Below are 16,395 nucleotides of genomic sequence, written 5' to 3'. Positions count from 1 at the left end.
CCTCTTCGTCCGCTACCTTCCAGAGAGCCAAGCTCGCGCCACGTAAATGACGAGTGGCCCGGTTCCAGTACGTTATTCGCCTCATCCTCCGCCTCCCGTCTTTCGCCTCGATACTCCTCCCGAGGTGGAGGGCAGGTGCTCGCCGACTGTCTCGTGAAACCTCGGGAGTCGCGCCAAACTATCCCATATCTTGTCTCCCCACCGACTCTCTGCTGTATATACCAGGACGCTTCTTCTGGACCCTCCGACTCCCTTTACCCCGTGCCTCTTCATTCTTCCTGTTCCTCGCTCCTATCGCTTCTTTTACGAACCTTCTTCCCCTTATGTTGCAGGGCCACGTTCACCGCCGCCTCACCTGCGAGATCCCTCGCCACCAAGGCGCGCCAATCCTCCATTGCCACCATCATCGAACACAGGCTATCCTGCAATGGCTTCAAGTAGTTCCAGGGAGCCCTCCCGCTACGAGCGCATCGACAGCCCACCACCTAGTCGCTATCGGAACAACATCCCTAGTGACAGTGTTCCCCAGAGGAGAGGACGGGAAGCAGAGATGTCGGACCCCGAGTTCGACAACTCAAAGCGCCGTCGTCTGAACGATGATTTTGCCTCGTCTCGTCGTGGTCCCACTGACCTTGTAGCCCCCATTGCGTCTCTCCCACCTAAACCTATAGCGGCTCCGCCATCGTACGAAGCATCGCAGGTGGATCAACAACGTATGTGTCATGTATCGTGCCAGTAGTACTTGGTTCTGACCATCCTTTGCTTGCGTCTAGACCGCAAGAGAGCGCCGCTTCCCCCGCAGAGAGAGCAATGGATCAGATCTGATCACAAGCCCGCGCCTGTCCAGCAGCCTCAGCCCCAGCTTCAGCAGTCCTCGCAGCATCCACCATTCCCACCGCGTCCTATACGCATCCCATCTCCGATCGTCGAACCGGACGGACTACTACAATGGACGACTCCCGACGGGCGGAAGGAGACAATCAATCAGGCCACCACTATGCCTCCTGGCTGGATGGGGTGGGGCAACGTGCCTCTCTACGACACGCCATCTGGTCGTCTCAGCCGCATGTCGGGTCTACCCAACCCGTGGGATATGAGCAAGCCATGGCCACCTCCCAAACCGAAGGGTTGGAAACCGTCAACGTCCGACCCTCCCTTGTCAGCGTACTACCCCAACCCACGACTTCCGGATGCAATGGACGTCGACATTCCCCCTCCCTCGAGGGGGCCACCGATGTCTCGCGTCGACCCGGGTCCGCGTAATGGTATGGGTGGTATGTACTCGGACCGGATGCCGTCAGCGCCTCAAGAAGCTCCTCGTGCCCCGAGAGCCATGGTGCCTCGCGATGGTGGTTCATACTCCGGCATGGCGTCTTCGTCCACATCGTTGCCGAACATGTACGGACGTCCGGCAGAGCCTCCCAGTCACGAAGGCCCGGGGGCGTCGTCCAGTCGCGGTCGTCTTCAGCCTCCTCGGTCTCCAGTAGATCAACGTCGCTGGGGCGAGAGTAGTCCCGTAGACAGACGGGCAAGCTACTCAGGCGCTAACCCCATGGAGCCTCCAACGATCGCACCTCCCAAGCAGGTCGTTCGTGATCTGCCTGAACGGCCGATGCCCATCGGCCGAGCACCGACTTCAGAGGTGAGTAACCAAATTGGACTCAGAGCCATCCTCAAGCTCACATATATTTCTAAGCCGCGTGGGCGAGGTCGTCCGACTGGTGATACGGGCCCGCGGCCTCCGCGCATGAGCGGAACAAACAGTGTCCCGGTTGGTCCGAGGACCGCTACTTCCTATGAGAGCGTCCCGTCTGCTCAGTCCTCTCCGTTCCACGCGAACGACAACGGATACGGGTCGCGTCGTGGGTTCGCCAACGAACGCGACGATGTTCCTGACCCTTACGGCAAGAAGGTGAGGTTCTTGACTCGCCGTTCTTGTCATCTGGTGTTCTGACCATGTCGTTATTCTAGCCGATGCGTTACGCCCCTCCACCTGATGAACCGTTCTCCGACCGTTCTCGCGTTGAACGGGGTGGTGACCGCGGCAGTGAACGCGGAGGGCGTCGCTCTTCTGTGAGTGACCCTATGGTACGTTGTGACGTAGCCTTCATTTTTGTGCCGTTGCTGACATCTGCGACGTAGCGTGGTCCCCCTGAAGAACGCCAGCCGTCTCGAGGTGGCACGTCCCCTGTCCAGGTATGTTCCTCTGAGTATGATCAGGACATCGAAGGGCTAATTTTCCCTAGTCACGTCATGGCTCTACGTATCCGAACTCACAGTCTGAGCCCACCCGTCTCTGGCAAACTCGTGACGAAGTGCAGACTCTGCGAGCCCCGACTTCTCGTTCGCAAGAAGAATTCGTGCCGAGGGAGCCCAGACAGTGAGTTTCTGTTTTGCCCACTGTTGTTCTGTTCTGACATATGTCATCAACGATCCAGGTATGGAAGATCGACCTATGATTCCGAGGTTCCGCGCCCCGACAGAGTTATCACTCCTCCGCCGCATGAGGAAGAGAGACCCCCTGCTGTTAAGGTTCATCCCGATCGTGCTCGGCTCCTCGCAGTTCCTGCGCCTCCACCACAAGATTCAGCACCTAACGGAGCTCGCGGCCGTCGCCCTGGTCCTGATCGTGGGTACGCTGGTGCCCGCGACTTCGACGATAGGGTCAGAGACCCCCCGCCTCATCCCGATGAACGCATGGGTCCTCCCAGAGATAGAAGCCCTCAGAACGGGTTCCGGCCGAACATGAAGCGTGGAGGCTCGCTGCTCGAGCGACTCAACATCCACGACTCCCCGCCTCGCGATAGCGCGTCGTCGCTTCGCGAAAGAGTTGACGTTGTCGCTCATGTCGATCCTGTCTCTGTGGCCCGTACTGAGTCCGTGATGAACGTCGACAGCGAGGGCCCGTCTGGCCCTGCTGGAGATGACGGTTCAAAGGGCAATGGCGGCCGTGGCCCTGGGAAGAGGCGGAACGGGAAGCCTCGCAGAGGCAGGAGGAACGGCGGCGGTCCGTGAACGTCTTGACCGCCAGCGAGAGCGGACGTGCATTGGACTCCCGGCCTTATCGTTTTGTGTTGTTTCGGTCCTGTTTGCAATCAGCTAGCGCATCGTGATATGTTGTCTTTGTTGCCAATTCAAAGTGTTGTTGATACGGTCGTACTACCAAGATTTGTCTGAGCTGCGCGTGTAGTGTGTACAGGATTGGTGCACACCAGTTGTACACGCAGTTCTGGAATGCTTTTCAGGTGCTCTCGCATATAATCTGATTCTAATAGAAAAGTATAAGGCGCAAGCGCTAATGTTGGGTGGTTGAAACCGGCGTGTATGATCAGGGCGAAGAGTTACAACTTGCTCCCCCTACGATTGCATCCTACGAATCCAGCTATAAGAGCTCACGACTACATGGTATGTCTTGTCATCAACACTTTCATTAACGTGCCGTGCACGATACAGAGCACTGAAGTCGAATCTCATCCGTCTGAGCTCCTAAGATCTGCATGACGTGGCAGATGCGACTTGGATTCCACTGTCGCGACGCAGAAACGGTCGCAGCAATCTTCGTTCAGCTTCTTCAGCAGGCGGACATTCGATGAATAGCCTAGATAAAACCCCGTATGATAGGACATAAGTGATGCGTGATAACCCGTAAGTACCGTAAAGAGCGTGTGTGTGAAGAGTGCGCTAGAGCTACAGCTGATGATATATGTACAGATACAGATCGACGTCGCAAAGTCCAAGTGATGAAACGCGACCTCGGGTCCGGCGCACGCCATTAGAGAGGGTACGTCTCCGAGAACATCCCAATCTCAAGCATCTCCTCCTCCTTGCTCTGGGTCTCGGTGTGGTCGAGCGCACAGATCTTCCACTGCGCATGTTCCTCACCGCCCCTGAATTCAAGAGTCCTCTCCACACTCAAGCAAGAAACCCGCTGGTCCTGCTTGATATAAAAGAGCTGACAGTACTCGCCCTTCTCCCTCTTTACCATATGCACGAGGTCCTTAGCGAAACCGTCAAGATCTATCCCATCCAGGGATCCCGGTCCCGCGGACTGACAGTCGTCCTCGTCGTACATCAAGTCAATGAAGACTCGGGCAAGTCCCTCGAACGCGCGAAGAGTTGCGACGAGGCATTTCTGTACGTCGGGCGAGATCAGCACGGCGAAACAGGCCTTGACATACTAGGCAGAACTCACCTTCAGAGCCGACTTGTGGATGTCCTTCTTCACCACAACACGGAGCGTCAGATGTTGTACGTTGTTCATCTCCTCAACTTCCTCCGCAGCCGCGTCGTTCATCGCCCACAGCCCGTACGTAAACGGGAAAGCCATAGTCGCCCGAAGGATCGTCGGGCTGTGATCAGCCACGACCGTGGGGAGGAGCTGAAGGACCTTGTCCGTGATTATACCGACCACCTCGATGCTGTCAACCGCGACGGTGTTCCCAAGGACTGCGAGGTCGACGAGGCCGCCTCGCACCTGCTTCAGATAGCGCCATCGTTGTATATCTTTGCTCGCGTCGTTGTTGAAGCGGCGGGACGTCGCGGACTTGTTCGCTTCGAGGGTGCGGCGTAGTTCGGGGGTGTAGACCGTGGCTGCCGCCCCGACGTCGAGATAGGTGAGGGCGGGGGTGGCGAGCACGATGCTGGCACGGGAATCCCGGACAAGGTCTGGAATCCATAATTCTGTGAGGTTATTGAACTGGGGGATGTCCTTCGACGCCCATATTACTTCATCGTAGTCGGACACCGCAGACTCGGCGTCCGATCCCGGGTAGTCGTCGTCGTCATGGTCTTCGTCGTCGTGGTCTTCGTCGTCGTGGTCTTCATTGTGGTGGTGGTCTTCGTCGTGGTCATAGCCGTCATCGACGGCTACCTCGCCGTTGCTGGCACCGTGGTCCTCCTGGGAGACGTTGGCCGGGACGGGCCCCTCGATGTTGTTGGCATTGACGACCCCGTGGCCAACATGTCCTTGCTGATGGGCAACGTCGGCCACCCACGCCTCAATGCTGTTCCGGTCCCCGTGCTCGGTGTCCTTGTCCTCCAGGCCGCTCGGGGACCCATCCACCGCGGTGAGCTCCTTTGACTCCTCGAAGGCTCTACCCACGCTTAGATCCTTGCTGGTAACACTGGCATCCAGCACGGGTGGTGGCACCTCCACGCAGGTGGCGGAGGTACCCTCGCTCCGGGGACCATTGACGTCCGACACAACGACGGAGTCAACGTCAGGTTCGTCCTCGGATCCGCCGTCGTCGACCTTGCGCTCGAGCTCAGTGTCCGCCTCGTATCCAGCATCGTCAGACTCAACGGCGGTCCCGCCGCCATTGTGCTCGAGGCACGCCGCAAACCCGCAGTCGACGAACAGCTTCCTCAGCGAGTACGCGAAGCGCCACAGGGAGAAGGACATAGAGAAGCCCCGGCCTTCATCCCATGCAGCGCGGCGATAGATGTACAGCTCGTGCAGCCCCGCCCGCAAGCGCGACAACAGCAGGTTGGTCCACTCGTCGGCGCCCGATATACCAAGAATACGGACGGAACGAAGGGATCGAAATGCGTCAATGATCGGAGGGTAGGAGGCGAGGCCGGCCTCGGGCTCAGAAAGGTAGAGTCGGCGGAGCTCAGTCAGGTGGGGGATGGCCTGCGCCAGACGTTTGGCGTCCTCCAAGTTCTCGGACTCGAAGGCGGGCAGCGCAATCGACAAACGGGCGATGAAGTGGCCGCGCTTCTGCGGTGCAGCCAGGATGAAGCGAGCAAAGGAATCCACTTGCCGCGGGGTCCGCAACACCACCGCCTTCCCGCCCTGGGTCGTCAACACCTTCTCAACTCCATATTCGCGGTAGTGCCTTGCCGCAGTTACGAGGTCGAGAGTTGATCGGTCCCCAAGGATGTCGATAAGGCATAACAGGATGACGTCTGGAATGGTGGGAGGGGATCGGGTCTTGGAGTGGGGGTTGGGGTGGTAGAGGGTGCTGCATTGGGTGAGGGTAAGTCAGCTCCTCCGGCCCAAGCAACGCGCTTCGACGCGTTTTATATGTAAACTCACGTTGAAGTGGTCATAGGAGTTTCCATACTGTCAATGGACCGAACGCAATGGCCGTGTCTGCCCGGTGGTTGCGCAGGTCTAAGTGAGTCCGCCCCTGCTTTAGGAAGTTCCGAGCCGCTCACCAATTATGATGATGTTCTGTACAGATGTACAAAAGATTATAGAGGACAATGGTTACAGAGTACAGGCCGGGCGCAAAGCCCAGAAAAGCGGAGGGGGGAAAGAAAAGGGTCGTGGTTGTGGAGAGGCGGCGGCGGTCCAAGCGAAAGGCTTAAATACACTGGCCCGCCGCCCCTCCGTCCCCCGGCGCCCGCAAACACGAGGCATCCCTAGGCAACCAAATCCGCGCACCCCGCTTCGGCATGGCGCATCCGTGCCCTCTACGACGCCAAAGTCCGAGGATCGTCTGGGCCGGGCCATCCTCTTCCGCGGGACCGTATCCGGTCCCTCTTCGACATCTCTGCTGTCCGTCGACATCTTACGAACTCAAGCTGCTGCTGCCTGTACACACACTGTGTGCATACGCTCTCGCTCAGACCCTATTCACCGCTATGCCGCTTTGCAAGTCGCTTTGTGAGTGTGTTTCTTCGGGGTCACCTCCGCCCGCTTGCACTGGTCGAGCCATAGCCGCTATCGATGGTCGGCCAGGCCCTCTTTGGCTCGCTTCCTTCTCGGAATTTGAACATGCTCTTACCCCCAGCGAGGCTTACGCAGCCGTGCATGGATAAGGGGTCGAGTCTGGGAGCCCTTGAATAGCCGAGGAGGTCAGGACGAATTCAGGGCCGGCGTCGGAATGAGTACTCTATGCTGCCGTTGAGTCGCAAGCAACTTCACACCGCCTGCTTTGAATCCTGCTCTTCAATCCTAGGCCTTGCGGCAGATTTGGAGGAGAGCAGAGGAAAGTGGCTGGAAGACGGGTGCGGGGATGGGGACTCCGAGAGTAGCGGACAGCCCACGTGGCTTAGCGGAATGGGCGCTTCGACAGATCTATAGCAGCTCGAAACCTGTGCTGCATGCATATGGACGGGTTGCGCGTGTGATCCGCCATCAAATTCCGCCCCTCCGTCTTTGTCAGGACGAGGACCTCTGCGCTGGCACGTCTACCGCAGCACAGTCGGAACAGCCAGTATGCCAAGTCATCAGTCGAACAATGCCGAGAGCACCGAAGGCGACCAGGGCGACCACCGTGACGCGGCTGGGCAGTCGGAGGCCCCACCCGTCCGAGAATGTACTACTACAGACTCGGTACTGCACACCGCCACTGCCGACGCCAGTCCTGCGCCCATCGTCCCGCCCGACCAGCAAGTTGTCTTGTTGTTAGTAGGGCTGATTGGCTCTGGAAAGGTGCACTTGCTGGCCCCATTGTCATCATGGATAGTGAACTGACGCATCGCGACGGCCTTTAACTGCACAGTCGACCTTCGCACAAGCACTCGAGCGACACTTCCCTCAGTTCCATCGGTGCAGCCAGGATGACCTTGGGGACCGGCGGAGCGTCGAGGCCCTCGCGAGGCGGTCGCTTAGAGGCGGCTTATCTGTTATCATCGATCGCACGAACTTCGACGAAAGGTTAGCCGTGTCTCGTTCTAGAGTCCTCCGCACGATTCTTGCTAACTTACGCTGCTCACGTATAGCCAGCGGGCGACTTGGATCAATATTGCGCACGAGTTTCCGAACGCCGTCGTGTGGGTGCTTGTGTTCGACACTCCGTATGAGGTGAGCGTTCCTACTAGTCCGCAGCCATGCTAGACTGCTTGGGCCCCTGCATGGGGCATCTGCAAGTATGCAACATAGAGAAGTCATGGGCGTTGCTTCTTGCACGTGCATTCACCCGGTGTGATCGTTCTGTGGGGTCTCCGCTGCCTCAATGGTAGGGCGATACTCCAGACTGCGCCTTTGCGCGCCGTCTCAAGTATCCTTTCGGGTTTTTATTCTTGACTCGATGGTAGCAGAAGTATGATAGATGGCTTGATTACAACTTGTGAGATCGTCGTTACAAAGAAACTCTTGTCAGTGCTACTGCATGCGGCCGTTCGAGCAGTACCACGATGCTCATCAGTTCCTTCGAACAGGTATGCGCGGCAAGGGTGGCGGAACGTAAGCACTAGGCCACAATTCTTCCTCCGTTTCGATACTGATGCAGTTCCATTCAGGAGCTGGACACCCCACCATCACCAGTCCAGAGCTCGGGCTCCAGGTACTGCAGCGGTTCCGTTCACAATACCGACCGCCAGCGCCACACGAGGGCTACACGCGCATCTTGCACTTGAAGCCTTCTGATCTTCCGGATCCCGAGTACAGCGAAGCGGTGGTGCGGGACGTAATGCGACGCCTGCAAGATACACCAGAAGTCGTCGCCTCGTTGCCTCCTGCATCTGGCCCTCGTCAGTATGGAGGCTACCGAGACTTCCGAGGAGGTTACCGAGGCTTCGGTCCACCACGACGCGGTTTCGAGCCTCGAGGACCTTCGTACCGAGGCCGCTCGTCGTCTTCGGGTGCATACCGCGGGGTTGGAACGTACCAGTCTACCCTACAGTGGAACAGAGCTCTTGGAGGAAGTGAGCAGGGAACACCTTGGCAATCGCACCGTGATTCTGCCTCCGGCGGACGAAGACCCTATCAACCAGGGCGTGACGCGCAGTTTGACCCTAGTCAAGGTGATTGGAGGCGGTCCTAGTTCCATTAAACTATGTTGTTATCTTCTCTTGGACGTAATATAGGATGCTTGCAGAGTCGGACGCGTACCTAGCCCATGTGCAGAGCTACAGCGTCACGAAGTCACGAGCGGGACACGATGTGACTTGACGCGAGAGTGACGGAAGTTTCCGCATTTGGGAAGACACAACGTGCGTCATAGGCAGATGATAGGATTCGGGGCAGTATATAAGAGGCGCATTCCTGCCTCGCTTTCCTCATCTCTCCCCCATCGCTCTCTTTCATACCCATCATGTCCTTCCAGGTCAAGGAGATCCAGACGAAGCCCTTCGATGGCCAGAAGCCCGGCACTTCTGGCCTCCGCAAGAGGTGAGCGCTTGCCTCCACACATATCAGTCGCGATCAGTGTCGAGTCGGGAGTCGTGCTCGGGGGGACGCAGGATGGAATACTTGGGGATACCATTGCTATCTAAGTTGGCGTGCGGGAGGGCAGATATGCTGACGGGTGCTTAGGGTGAAGATCTTCCAGCAGGAGGTGCGTCCGTCCCAGTCCTCGTGATTGCTCACTGTCGCTCATGACGCCCATCTGTAGCATTACACGGAGAACTTTGTGCAGTCTATCTTCGACGCCGTTGACCTCAAGGGCAAGACCATTGTCATCGGTGGCGATGGTCGCTTCTACAGCCCCGAGACCGTGCAGACCATCCTCAAGATCGGTTCTGCCAACGGTGTGGCCAAGTTCATCATTGGCAAGGACGGTATCCTCTCCACCCCCGCTGCCTCCAACGTCATCCGCAAGTACAAGGCGGATGGAGGCATTCTTCTTACCGCCAGCCACAACCCCGGTGGTCCAAACGCCGACTTCGGTATCAAGTACAACGTCTCCAACGGTGGGCCCGCGCCCGAGAGCGTCACGAACAAGATCTACGAGAAGACCAAGACCATCTCTACCTACAAGGTCATCGAGCTCCCCCCTATCGATCTCTCCAAGAAGGGCTTCACTACCTACGGCCCGGCGAACGTGGAGATCATCGATTCCGTAGCGGACTACGTCCAGCTGCTGGAGTCCATCTTCGACTTTCCGCTGATCAAGAACTTCGTCCAATCCCGGTCCAACGAGTTCAAGGTCCTCTTCGACGGCATGCACGGTGTCACCGGCCCGTACGGTCGCGCTATCTTCGTTGACACTCTCGGTCTTCCCGAGTCGTCGGTGCAGAACGCGATCCCCCTTCCCGATTTCGGCGGAGGACACCCCGACCCGAACCTCACCTACGCACACGAGCTCGTTGAGCGCGTCGAGCGGGATAACATCCAGTTCGGCGCTGCCAGCGACGGTGACGGTGACCGGAACATGATTTACGGCAAGGGCGCATTCGTCACGCCCAGTGACAGTGTCGCTATCATCGCTGACTGGGCGGCGGAGGCGATCCCCTACTTCAAGAAGGGCGGCATACACGGTCTCGCGCGCAGTATGCCGACGTCCGCGCAGATCGATTATGTTGCGAAGAAGAAGGGCTTGCAGTGCCATGTCGTCCCGACTGGTAAGACCGACGATCACCTTGTCAGACATCTTACTAACCTGTGCCTCTTCAGGGTGGAAGTTCTTCGGTAACCTCATGGACGCTGGTCAATTGTCCATCTGTGGTGAAGAGTCCTTCGGTACGGGCTCGGATCATATCCGCGAGAAGGATGGTGTCTGGGCAATCGTCGGTACGTATCATTGGTTCACTTGATTGACGTTTCTTCTGACTTGTCCGATGTAGCTTGGCTGAACATCCTCGCATATGCGAACCAACAATCACCCAACGAGCTCGTAGGCATCAAGGAGCTCCTACAGAAGCACTATGCTGTATACGGCCGCTCCTTCTTCTCCCGTTACGACTACGAGGAGGTGTCGTCTGAGGGTGCACAAAAGCTCGTAGATGCGCTGAACCAACACATCAGCGCCAGCTCGCTCGCGGAGACGACGCACACCTCGAAGAGCACGGGCCAGAAGTTCACCGTTGCCGAGGTCAGCAACTTCGACTACACGGACCCGATCGACCACTCGGTCAGCAAGAACCAGGGTCAGATCGTCCGCTTCGACGATGGTTCGCGTGTCGTCTTCCGTCTCAGTGGTACCGGCTCCCATGGCGCGACTGTGCGGATGTACGTCGAGCGCTACGTGCTCGCATCCGCGGGCCCGGAGGAGCTCAACAAGGACACGCAGGAGGGTCTCAAGGGTCTCATCGAGGTTGCACTCGAGATCAGCAAGCTTCGTGAGTTCTTGGAGCGCGAGAAGCCCACTGTCATCACGTAGATGTTCTTCGTGTGCCGGAGGGATGTTTGGTTTCATAGATCTTGCGGACGAGGCCTCGGAAGTAGTTCTTACAATGTAAATGTACCCATTATGGAACGAACGGCGATTGCATATGTGCTTGCATATCGCATGCATTTGGATCTCTGCTACAGTTTGCATTCACGTTCGATCTAAGCCCAGAAGTACAAGTACATTGCCCATGCTGCTACGCTAACCAGTGAGTCCATGGGTGTAGATGGGTTCCATCTAGCTATTTAGCCGGCTTGCTTTCTTCCCGTATTCAACATTGTGCCACTCGACCTGGTGGCAACTTCATCGCCCTGGAAGAGCACCATGTGCTACATGTGCCACCTAGGTTAACATAGATCGTCGTCAGCTCGAGGGCATGAAGCACATACCAGTCTCTGCGCGCGTCACGACCTCATCGACCGTCTGCTGCGAGACAATCCCCGCCTCGACCATCTTCTCAAACAGCCCGCGCACCCAGTTCTGGCAGTTCCAATCGCCATTCGGGTACATGACCGGGGTCTCCCAAGCCAGCGCCTCGATCTTCCTCCGCTGCTCGCGGTCGAGCGTGCCGAGCGGGAGGTGCGCCGCCGACTCGTCGCCGTCGCCCGCGCTCTGGGTGCGCGTGCCCCAGAAGACGTAGCGCGGCTGCGGCGCGGGGTCCGTCTTGACGTCGTATGTGTCGACTTGGATGTGCCGCCACGCGTCCGGGGCGGGCTGCCACCCGACGGACCAGTGCAGGTCGCGCCAGGTGTGGTCGGGCGAGGAGGGCCCGTAGACGAGCAGGTAGACGGGGTGCGGGACGTCCCGGTCGGGGTAGGTCCAGTCCATGTTGATTGGAGAGGGCAGCGAGAGGCCCTCGCGGCCTTGCTCGGGGATGGTCACGTTCTCGGGCATGGTGGCGAGAGAGGAGGGTAGTCCGCGAACGGTGGTGAAGAGATGAGGGTGGTTTGGTGGGTAGGTCTCTGCGAGGGATAGATCAGTATCATCTCGAGAGTATGGGTGCGGGTTTTATAGGCAAGTCCCTGTCAGCCGGTGGCCACCACAGTACCTTTGTGGCGGAAACGGAATACAAGTACCACCTGGTGGCACAAGGCCCACCTGGAACTTGAAGTTGATCAGAGTGGCAAATTTCAAAAGGGACGCGCGCCACTCACGCGTAGCAGTCGGCGACGGTGCGGTAAAGGCTGGCTGCGAGTCGGTGGTCAGAAGCAAGCCAGTGGCGGCGATGGTATCATCGCGAGTTCCCCCGAGTCTGATATCGACTTGCCTCAATGCGGACGTGAGATATACACGGGCTCGTGCGTGTTGAGCCAGCCTGAGAGGACAAAGCATTCCGGAATGAGCGAGCAAGGGGGGTCGGCCCGCTCAGGTATGTGTGCTGATATTTGCTCGTGTAGGCGTCCCGAGAATGTCGGGGCACTGGAAGCCCCAGTCTGGTGCTCGACTGGCTACTACTGTTAGCTAGCGATATGCTCCACTGTCTGTATGGCAACGCTCTAATTGAGTCTGGGTGGTTACAAGAGACGGACGTGTCTCATCGCAAAGGTTATTCCCATGTACCCGAGCACGCTTCCGATGACACACGTAGCCACACACACGCCCACCATCTCCAGGAAGACCTCCTTCCAAATCCTCGTAAGCTCCCTCCCGCGGACAGGGTCACCGCGTACACCCTCCGCCTCCGCCACCCCAGGCGCGAGCTCTCCGCCATGTACGACAACTTCCGCCCCGGCCGGGCCCGACGATTTCTCGTCGAGGTCGTCTCGCACTGACGTCCTCGGGCGGAACGCCGTGCGCCTCATGCCCATGTTCCAGCGCACCGAGCGTACCATGCCCTCCCGGAGTACCTCGCGTCGCTTCTCGAGCCACGTCCTGCGCGGGTAGTACCGCGCGAAGTAATGAGGAACGCGCTGGACGAGAAGGAACGCGTGCATCTTGACGCGCGTCCAGAGGCTCGTCGGGGGCAGACCGAGGTGTGCGGCGAGCGGGCTTCCGAGGAGGTGTGTCGTGAGCGCGATGTTGTACTCGATGGAGGTGTTGAGTGGGGGCCGGTTCGAGACCGCGACCAGGATGGGGATCGTCGGGCGGCGGAGCAGCGAGCCCGCGGTGGCCTCGAGTGAGGCACCTGAGGGGACGGACAGCTCTTCGAGGAAGAGGTTGAGCGCGGCTGTAGCGATGAATTTGTCTGCTGCGTTTAGGGTGGAGAAGTAGCGGAGGAGGATGGATGGCGAGACACCCATGTAGAAACCGATGTGCCGCCAGAGAGCGAGGTATGCGCTGGCTTGCGCTGGCGATGGAGGGAGGTGTAGCCGGTGAAGGCACCACATCGGAATCGTAGAGAAGGAGGCAAGGCTATGGAACACTGAGAAGGGATTCGACAGCACGAGGATGGGTCACTCACGTCGCGGCCACCTCTTCCTGGCTGATGGGAACGCTATCTGGGACTTCACCTGGATGTTCTCGCTCCCAGCGTGTTTGCACGCGCCATCGCGCGACGCCGTGAAGCAGCCTGACACGAACGGCCGATCTCCAGCCTTCCCCGCCTGGCAGGAGGGACGCAAGTCTGGGCGAGTGGCTTGCATCTCCGTTTGCCATCGCGCTTGAGTCTTCGAGGGGCTGAGAGGGGGAGGTGGGTGCAGTGCAGCCCATGATGTCTAAGATGAACTGCATGGTCTCTACCAACCTCACGAACGTCCTATCAGACGATTCCTTGGAAATCTGGGACACAACTTCCTCAAGGGATGAATTCGCTCTCTTCTTTCCCTTTGAAACATGCGGTAGGAGGTACGAAACGGCCTCTAGCGTCCGAACAATCCGGGAGCTGGTGAGTGTACAAATTAGCTGAAGGTATCTACAGTAGATGCTACAGCAGAATCATCCACGCACCTGGCCAAACCGCCGGCAAGACTGTAATGAAGCAGAGCCTGCATGATTTGGATGGAGTCGTCTGCGAAAAGCTCCTGTGCAATCCGGACTTCCTCCTCTGTCGCCGAGAGATCTGGAGGTGTTTGATGCACCTCTTCCAGAAAGGCCCTGGTAGCCGGAGCGTCTCCGTCCGCGCCCGCCGCGTACTCTTCAAGTGCCGCCAACAGGTCCTTGCCGATGCTGGCTGATGGATGAGCGAATGCCTCTCGAAGTGCAGCGTCGCACGAGGGGTCTCCTATTTGGCACCATCTGAAGCGCACAGTGAGCATAGATTGATTAGGGACAGACTTGTGGACTACATACCTTTCGCAAACCTCGACCGGGACGCAGTCTTCGTCCCACTGGAAAACATGGCCGAAGGTCTCGACAACGTCCCCCTCAGTGACGTCCAGGAGATCGTGGCGGTTGCTGATATGCTTGACTTCCGACCAGCGAAATGGTCGTATTTGTCCGATGTAGAACGACATAGTAGCACCGAACTTGGTATTACTCGAGGGAGGTTGTAACCGCTGCTAGCTCGTATGTGTAACGACTTGAGTTGCGTAGGAATATTCGCTCTTCGGAATGCTGACCTGTTCTGAAAATAGAGAGTCATCACGTCGACGTCAGCGTACATTGCCTTATATTAATGTTATGTCAAGGAGACTCACGTTACGCTGGGTGGGCACGTATGGTGCGCCGCTGCGAGCAGTGCAGGTTAACTTGCAATTTGTTGCAAGTCGCAGAGTACCGCGGGGCACATATGTCGGGGATCGATGAAGCACATGTGTTATTCAGCCAATGTGGCATCCGAGAGCATCCGCAATGAAGTTGGAGTCTGTTGGAGTCCACGGTCTAAGTTAAGACAACAGATTGCAACTTGTGTAATTGACACATATATTAGTGTGGGTACTAAATTAATGCAAGGTCGAGTGGTGTAGTGGTTATCACTCCTGTCTTACACACAGGCGGTCGTCGGTTCGATCCCGGCCTCGATCATTTGGACTTATAGTTTTTTATCTTGGTTGCGGTGCACCTCTAGGCTTGGTACTCACTTGAGTAACGAGTTTGGCTACAATCACTCTCACTCGGACTTCCAACAGCGCGCCTCATATCTTCCTCATGTTCACGAACCTCGCTCGTCTTTCTCGGGGAATTCGCTTGTCTGCTTCGGCCAGCTGTTCGAGGTCCCTGCGTACATCCGCTCAGCATCATCTTGGTACGACAACCCGCCGGTCGCAAGTTCCGGCCTCTGTGGTTGGCAAGCGTGGGTTCTCCACCAGATGCTCGTGGTGGGGTGATTGACGACGTATTGGTGTCTTCAGGATGGGCAACATCCACGACGCCCAGCTCATCTGCGGTGAACCCAGCCGAGGTGGAGGCCATGCAGTGTTTGGAGGAGGGGACGCAGAAACTTGAGGATGGTGACGTGCAGGCGGCCAAGGTGTGTGTCCTCCTTACATCTATCGCGCAGCTAACATGTGTACGGGAAGGATCTGTACAAACGCAGCGTGGACATCAAGCGCACTGCGAGTGGACTATTCAATCTGGGCGTGACGCATTACCACTTGAGTGAGTCCCGTTCATGTCGCTCTTGTGTGGTGGGAGACGGTTGACCGGTGGGTCATTGTAGAGGAGTATGATGATGCTATCGCGTGCTGGAAGGAGTCCATCGCGTTGCAGCCCTCGAGCCCCGATGCGCACACCAGTACGTCCGCTGTCTTTTCCTCTCCGCATCCCTCATCAATGCACGCTCGGCAGACCTAGCAAGTGCATACATCGTCTCGCCTGTGAGCAGGCCTGATCTCGCGTTGCATCACCTTCGGTATGTTCCCGTTCCGTTGTCTAGCCCTCCGATGTGCATCCAATGCTCTATCCAGCGTCGCGTCATCACTTGCACCCGAGGACGGAGAAATTGCGTTCAATCTTGCCGCGGTCCTGGAGGCATGTGGCCATCTCGAAGAGTCCCTGGAGCAGTACCAGAAGAGCAAGGACTTCGGTGTGGACCGCGCTGCGATGCACATGCGCAATGTGAGTTGACTACCTATCCATGTACGTGCCTCGCCTTATAATACTCTGCAGGTGAGCGCGAAGATTCTCGGCAAGAAGCTGAAAGAGGCAGAGGCGCAGCAAGGGAAGGACGAGCCTTCCACGTGAAGACCTTCCGACGCCGACCAAAAGCTATTGATTGGCCTGCTTCGCCGCTGGCTACGCGCGTGCACTCTTCTCAGACCATACTATACACCCTTTTCTACTATATGACAGGTAATTCACGTCTGCTCATCACGAGTCGCTGGGAACAGCATTCTCTCATACTCCGGCTCCGGCTCCACAAAGACGCACCATTTTGCATGTTCCTCCCGGCCACGCTCCTATGCCGTTTTAAACAACCGCCGGGACAGGTCCCAGTTTGGGGAGCGTGGTGGGTAAGGCTTGCATGCCCTCGACTAGCAAGGTCCCCATCTCAGTAGGTGCTTTATCTCCATCACGT

The 16,395-nt window shown here is 57.7% G+C and overlaps 8 protein-coding genes and 1 non-coding gene across 9 annotated transcripts; 6 read left to right on the top strand and 3 right to left on the bottom strand.

The window, feature by feature from the left end:
• Window positions 1-256: 256 nt before the first annotated feature.
• L226DRAFT_148922 (uncharacterized protein) lies at window positions 257-3,075 on the top strand. Its single transcript, XM_067672423.1, has 7 exons — window positions 257-713; window positions 774-1,642; window positions 1,697-1,912; window positions 1,972-2,088; window positions 2,143-2,196; window positions 2,247-2,380; window positions 2,439-3,075. The coding sequence occupies exons 1-7, from the start codon at window positions 428-430 to the stop codon at window positions 3,013-3,015; spliced, it is 2,253 nt and encodes a 750-aa protein (XP_067533098.1). The 5' UTR covers window positions 257-427; the 3' UTR covers window positions 3,016-3,075.
• A 697-nt stretch (window positions 3,076-3,772) lies between these two features.
• L226DRAFT_524584 (uncharacterized protein) lies at window positions 3,773-6,063 on the bottom strand (the record flags this gene model as incomplete). The annotated part of the gene is made up of 3 exons (XM_067678899.1): window positions 3,773-4,132; window positions 4,193-5,963; window positions 6,038-6,063. 3 exons carry the CDS (start codon window positions 6,061-6,063, stop codon window positions 3,773-3,775), a joined length of 2,157 nt encoding a protein of 718 aa, XP_067533097.1.
• L226DRAFT_148837 (uncharacterized protein) lies at window positions 5,916-6,707 on the top strand. Its single transcript, XM_067672422.1, has 3 exons — window positions 5,916-5,978; window positions 6,054-6,119; window positions 6,184-6,707. Exons 2-3 carry the CDS (start codon window positions 6,071-6,073, stop codon window positions 6,612-6,614), a joined length of 480 nt encoding a protein of 159 aa, XP_067533096.1. The 5' UTR covers window positions 5,916-5,978; window positions 6,054-6,070; the 3' UTR covers window positions 6,615-6,707.
• A 434-nt stretch (window positions 6,708-7,141) lies between these two features.
• Window positions 7,142-8,778, top strand: L226DRAFT_490024 (P-loop containing nucleoside triphosphate hydrolase protein). The gene is made up of 5 exons (XM_067677304.1): window positions 7,142-7,381; window positions 7,452-7,606; window positions 7,672-7,753; window positions 8,110-8,134; window positions 8,191-8,778. Exons 1-5 carry the CDS (start codon window positions 7,166-7,168, stop codon window positions 8,712-8,714), a joined length of 1,002 nt encoding a protein of 333 aa, XP_067533095.1. The 5' UTR covers window positions 7,142-7,165; the 3' UTR covers window positions 8,715-8,778.
• A 206-nt stretch (window positions 8,779-8,984) lies between these two features.
• L226DRAFT_490022 (phosphoglucomutase) lies at window positions 8,985-11,147 on the top strand (the record flags this gene model as incomplete). Its single annotated transcript, XM_067677303.1, has 5 exons — window positions 8,985-9,061; window positions 9,206-9,227; window positions 9,285-10,233; window positions 10,286-10,402; window positions 10,456-11,147. 5 exons carry the CDS (start codon window positions 8,985-8,987, stop codon window positions 10,989-10,991), a joined length of 1,701 nt encoding a protein of 566 aa, XP_067533094.1. The 3' UTR covers window positions 10,992-11,147.
• Window positions 11,148-11,337: 190 nt separating this feature from the next.
• Window positions 11,338-12,176, bottom strand: L226DRAFT_511625 (uncharacterized protein). The gene is made up of 2 exons (XM_067678306.1): window positions 12,155-12,176; window positions 11,338-12,104 (listed from the first exon to the last, which is right to left on the bottom strand). Exon 2 carries the CDS (start codon window positions 11,892-11,894, stop codon window positions 11,364-11,366), a length of 531 nt encoding a protein of 176 aa, XP_067533093.1. The 5' UTR covers window positions 11,895-12,104; window positions 12,155-12,176; the 3' UTR covers window positions 11,338-11,363.
• Window positions 12,177-12,387: 211 nt separating this feature from the next.
• On the bottom strand, window positions 12,388-14,498 carry L226DRAFT_511620 (uncharacterized protein). Its single transcript, XM_067678305.1, has 4 exons — window positions 14,229-14,498; window positions 13,887-14,174; window positions 13,402-13,821; window positions 12,388-13,352 (listed from the first exon to the last, which is right to left on the bottom strand). Exons 1-4 carry the CDS (start codon window positions 14,390-14,392, stop codon window positions 12,515-12,517), a joined length of 1,710 nt encoding a protein of 569 aa, XP_067533092.1. The 5' UTR covers window positions 14,393-14,498; the 3' UTR covers window positions 12,388-12,514.
• A 332-nt stretch (window positions 14,499-14,830) lies between these two features.
• On the top strand, window positions 14,831-14,903 carry L226DRAFT_t180. Its single transcript has one exon. It is a non-coding gene; the product is annotated as a tRNA-Val (tRNA).
• Window positions 14,904-15,026: 123 nt separating this feature from the next.
• L226DRAFT_546861 (TPR-like protein) lies at window positions 15,027-16,061 on the top strand (the record flags this gene model as incomplete). Its single annotated transcript, XM_067682450.1, has 7 exons — window positions 15,027-15,123; window positions 15,230-15,348; window positions 15,398-15,476; window positions 15,538-15,612; window positions 15,666-15,729; window positions 15,785-15,935; window positions 15,987-16,061. 7 exons carry the CDS (start codon window positions 15,027-15,029, stop codon window positions 16,059-16,061), a joined length of 660 nt encoding a protein of 219 aa, XP_067533091.1.
• Window positions 16,062-16,395: the final 334 nt, after the last annotated feature.

The sequence above is a fragment of the Lentinus tigrinus genome (assembly GCF_003813185.1).
Source record: "Lentinus tigrinus ALCF2SS1-7 unplaced genomic scaffold L226scaffold_22, whole genome shotgun sequence".
In the NCBI taxonomy this organism is placed as follows: domain Eukaryota; kingdom Fungi; phylum Basidiomycota; class Agaricomycetes; order Polyporales; family Polyporaceae; genus Lentinus; species Lentinus tigrinus.
Note: the sequence above shows the minus strand (reverse complement) of the source record. Positions and strands in the feature narration are given on the sequence as shown.

Coding starts and splice junctions, on each gene's coding strand:
- L226DRAFT_148922 (XM_067672423.1), top strand. CDS start 428: ATGGCTTCAAGTAGTTCCAGGGAGCCCTCCCGCTACGAGCGCATCGAC. Junction 2,089..2,142: donor CTTCTGTGAGTGACCCTATG/GTACGTTGTGAC, acceptor TCTGCGACGTAG/CGTGGTCCCCCTGAAGAACG. Junction 2,381..2,438: donor GTGCCGAGGGAGCCCAGACA/GTGAGTTTCTGT, acceptor TCAACGATCCAG/GTATGGAAGATCGACCTATG.
- L226DRAFT_148837 (XM_067672422.1), top strand. CDS start 6,071: ATGGACCGAACGCAATGGCCGTGTCTGCCCGGTGGTTGCGCAGGTCTA. Junction 6,120..6,183: donor CGGTGGTTGCGCAGGTCTAA/GTGAGTCCGCCC, acceptor TGTTCTGTACAG/ATGTACAAAAGATTATAGAG.
- L226DRAFT_490024 (XM_067677304.1), top strand. CDS start 7,166: ATGCCAAGTCATCAGTCGAACAATGCCGAGAGCACCGAAGGCGACCAG. Junction 7,607..7,671: donor CGCACGAACTTCGACGAAAG/GTTAGCCGTGTC, acceptor GCTCACGTATAG/CCAGCGGGCGACTTGGATCA. Junction 7,754..8,109: donor TGTTCGACACTCCGTATGAG/GTGAGCGTTCCT, acceptor TCCTTCGAACAG/GTATGCGCGGCAAGGGTGGC.
- L226DRAFT_511625 (XM_067678306.1), bottom strand. CDS start 11,894: ATGCCCGAGAACGTGACCATCCCCGAGCAAGGCCGCGAGGGCCTCTCG.
- L226DRAFT_511620 (XM_067678305.1), bottom strand. CDS start 14,392: ATGTCGTTCTACATCGGACAAATACGACCATTTCGCTGGTCGGAAGTC. Junction 14,175..14,228: donor CCGGTCGAGGTTTGCGAAAG/GTATGTAGTCCA, acceptor TGTGCGCTTCAG/ATGGTGCCAAATAGGAGACC. Junction 13,353..13,401: donor CAGGAAGAGGTGGCCGCGAC/GTGAGTGACCCA, acceptor AGTGTTCCATAG/CCTTGCCTCCTTCTCTACGA.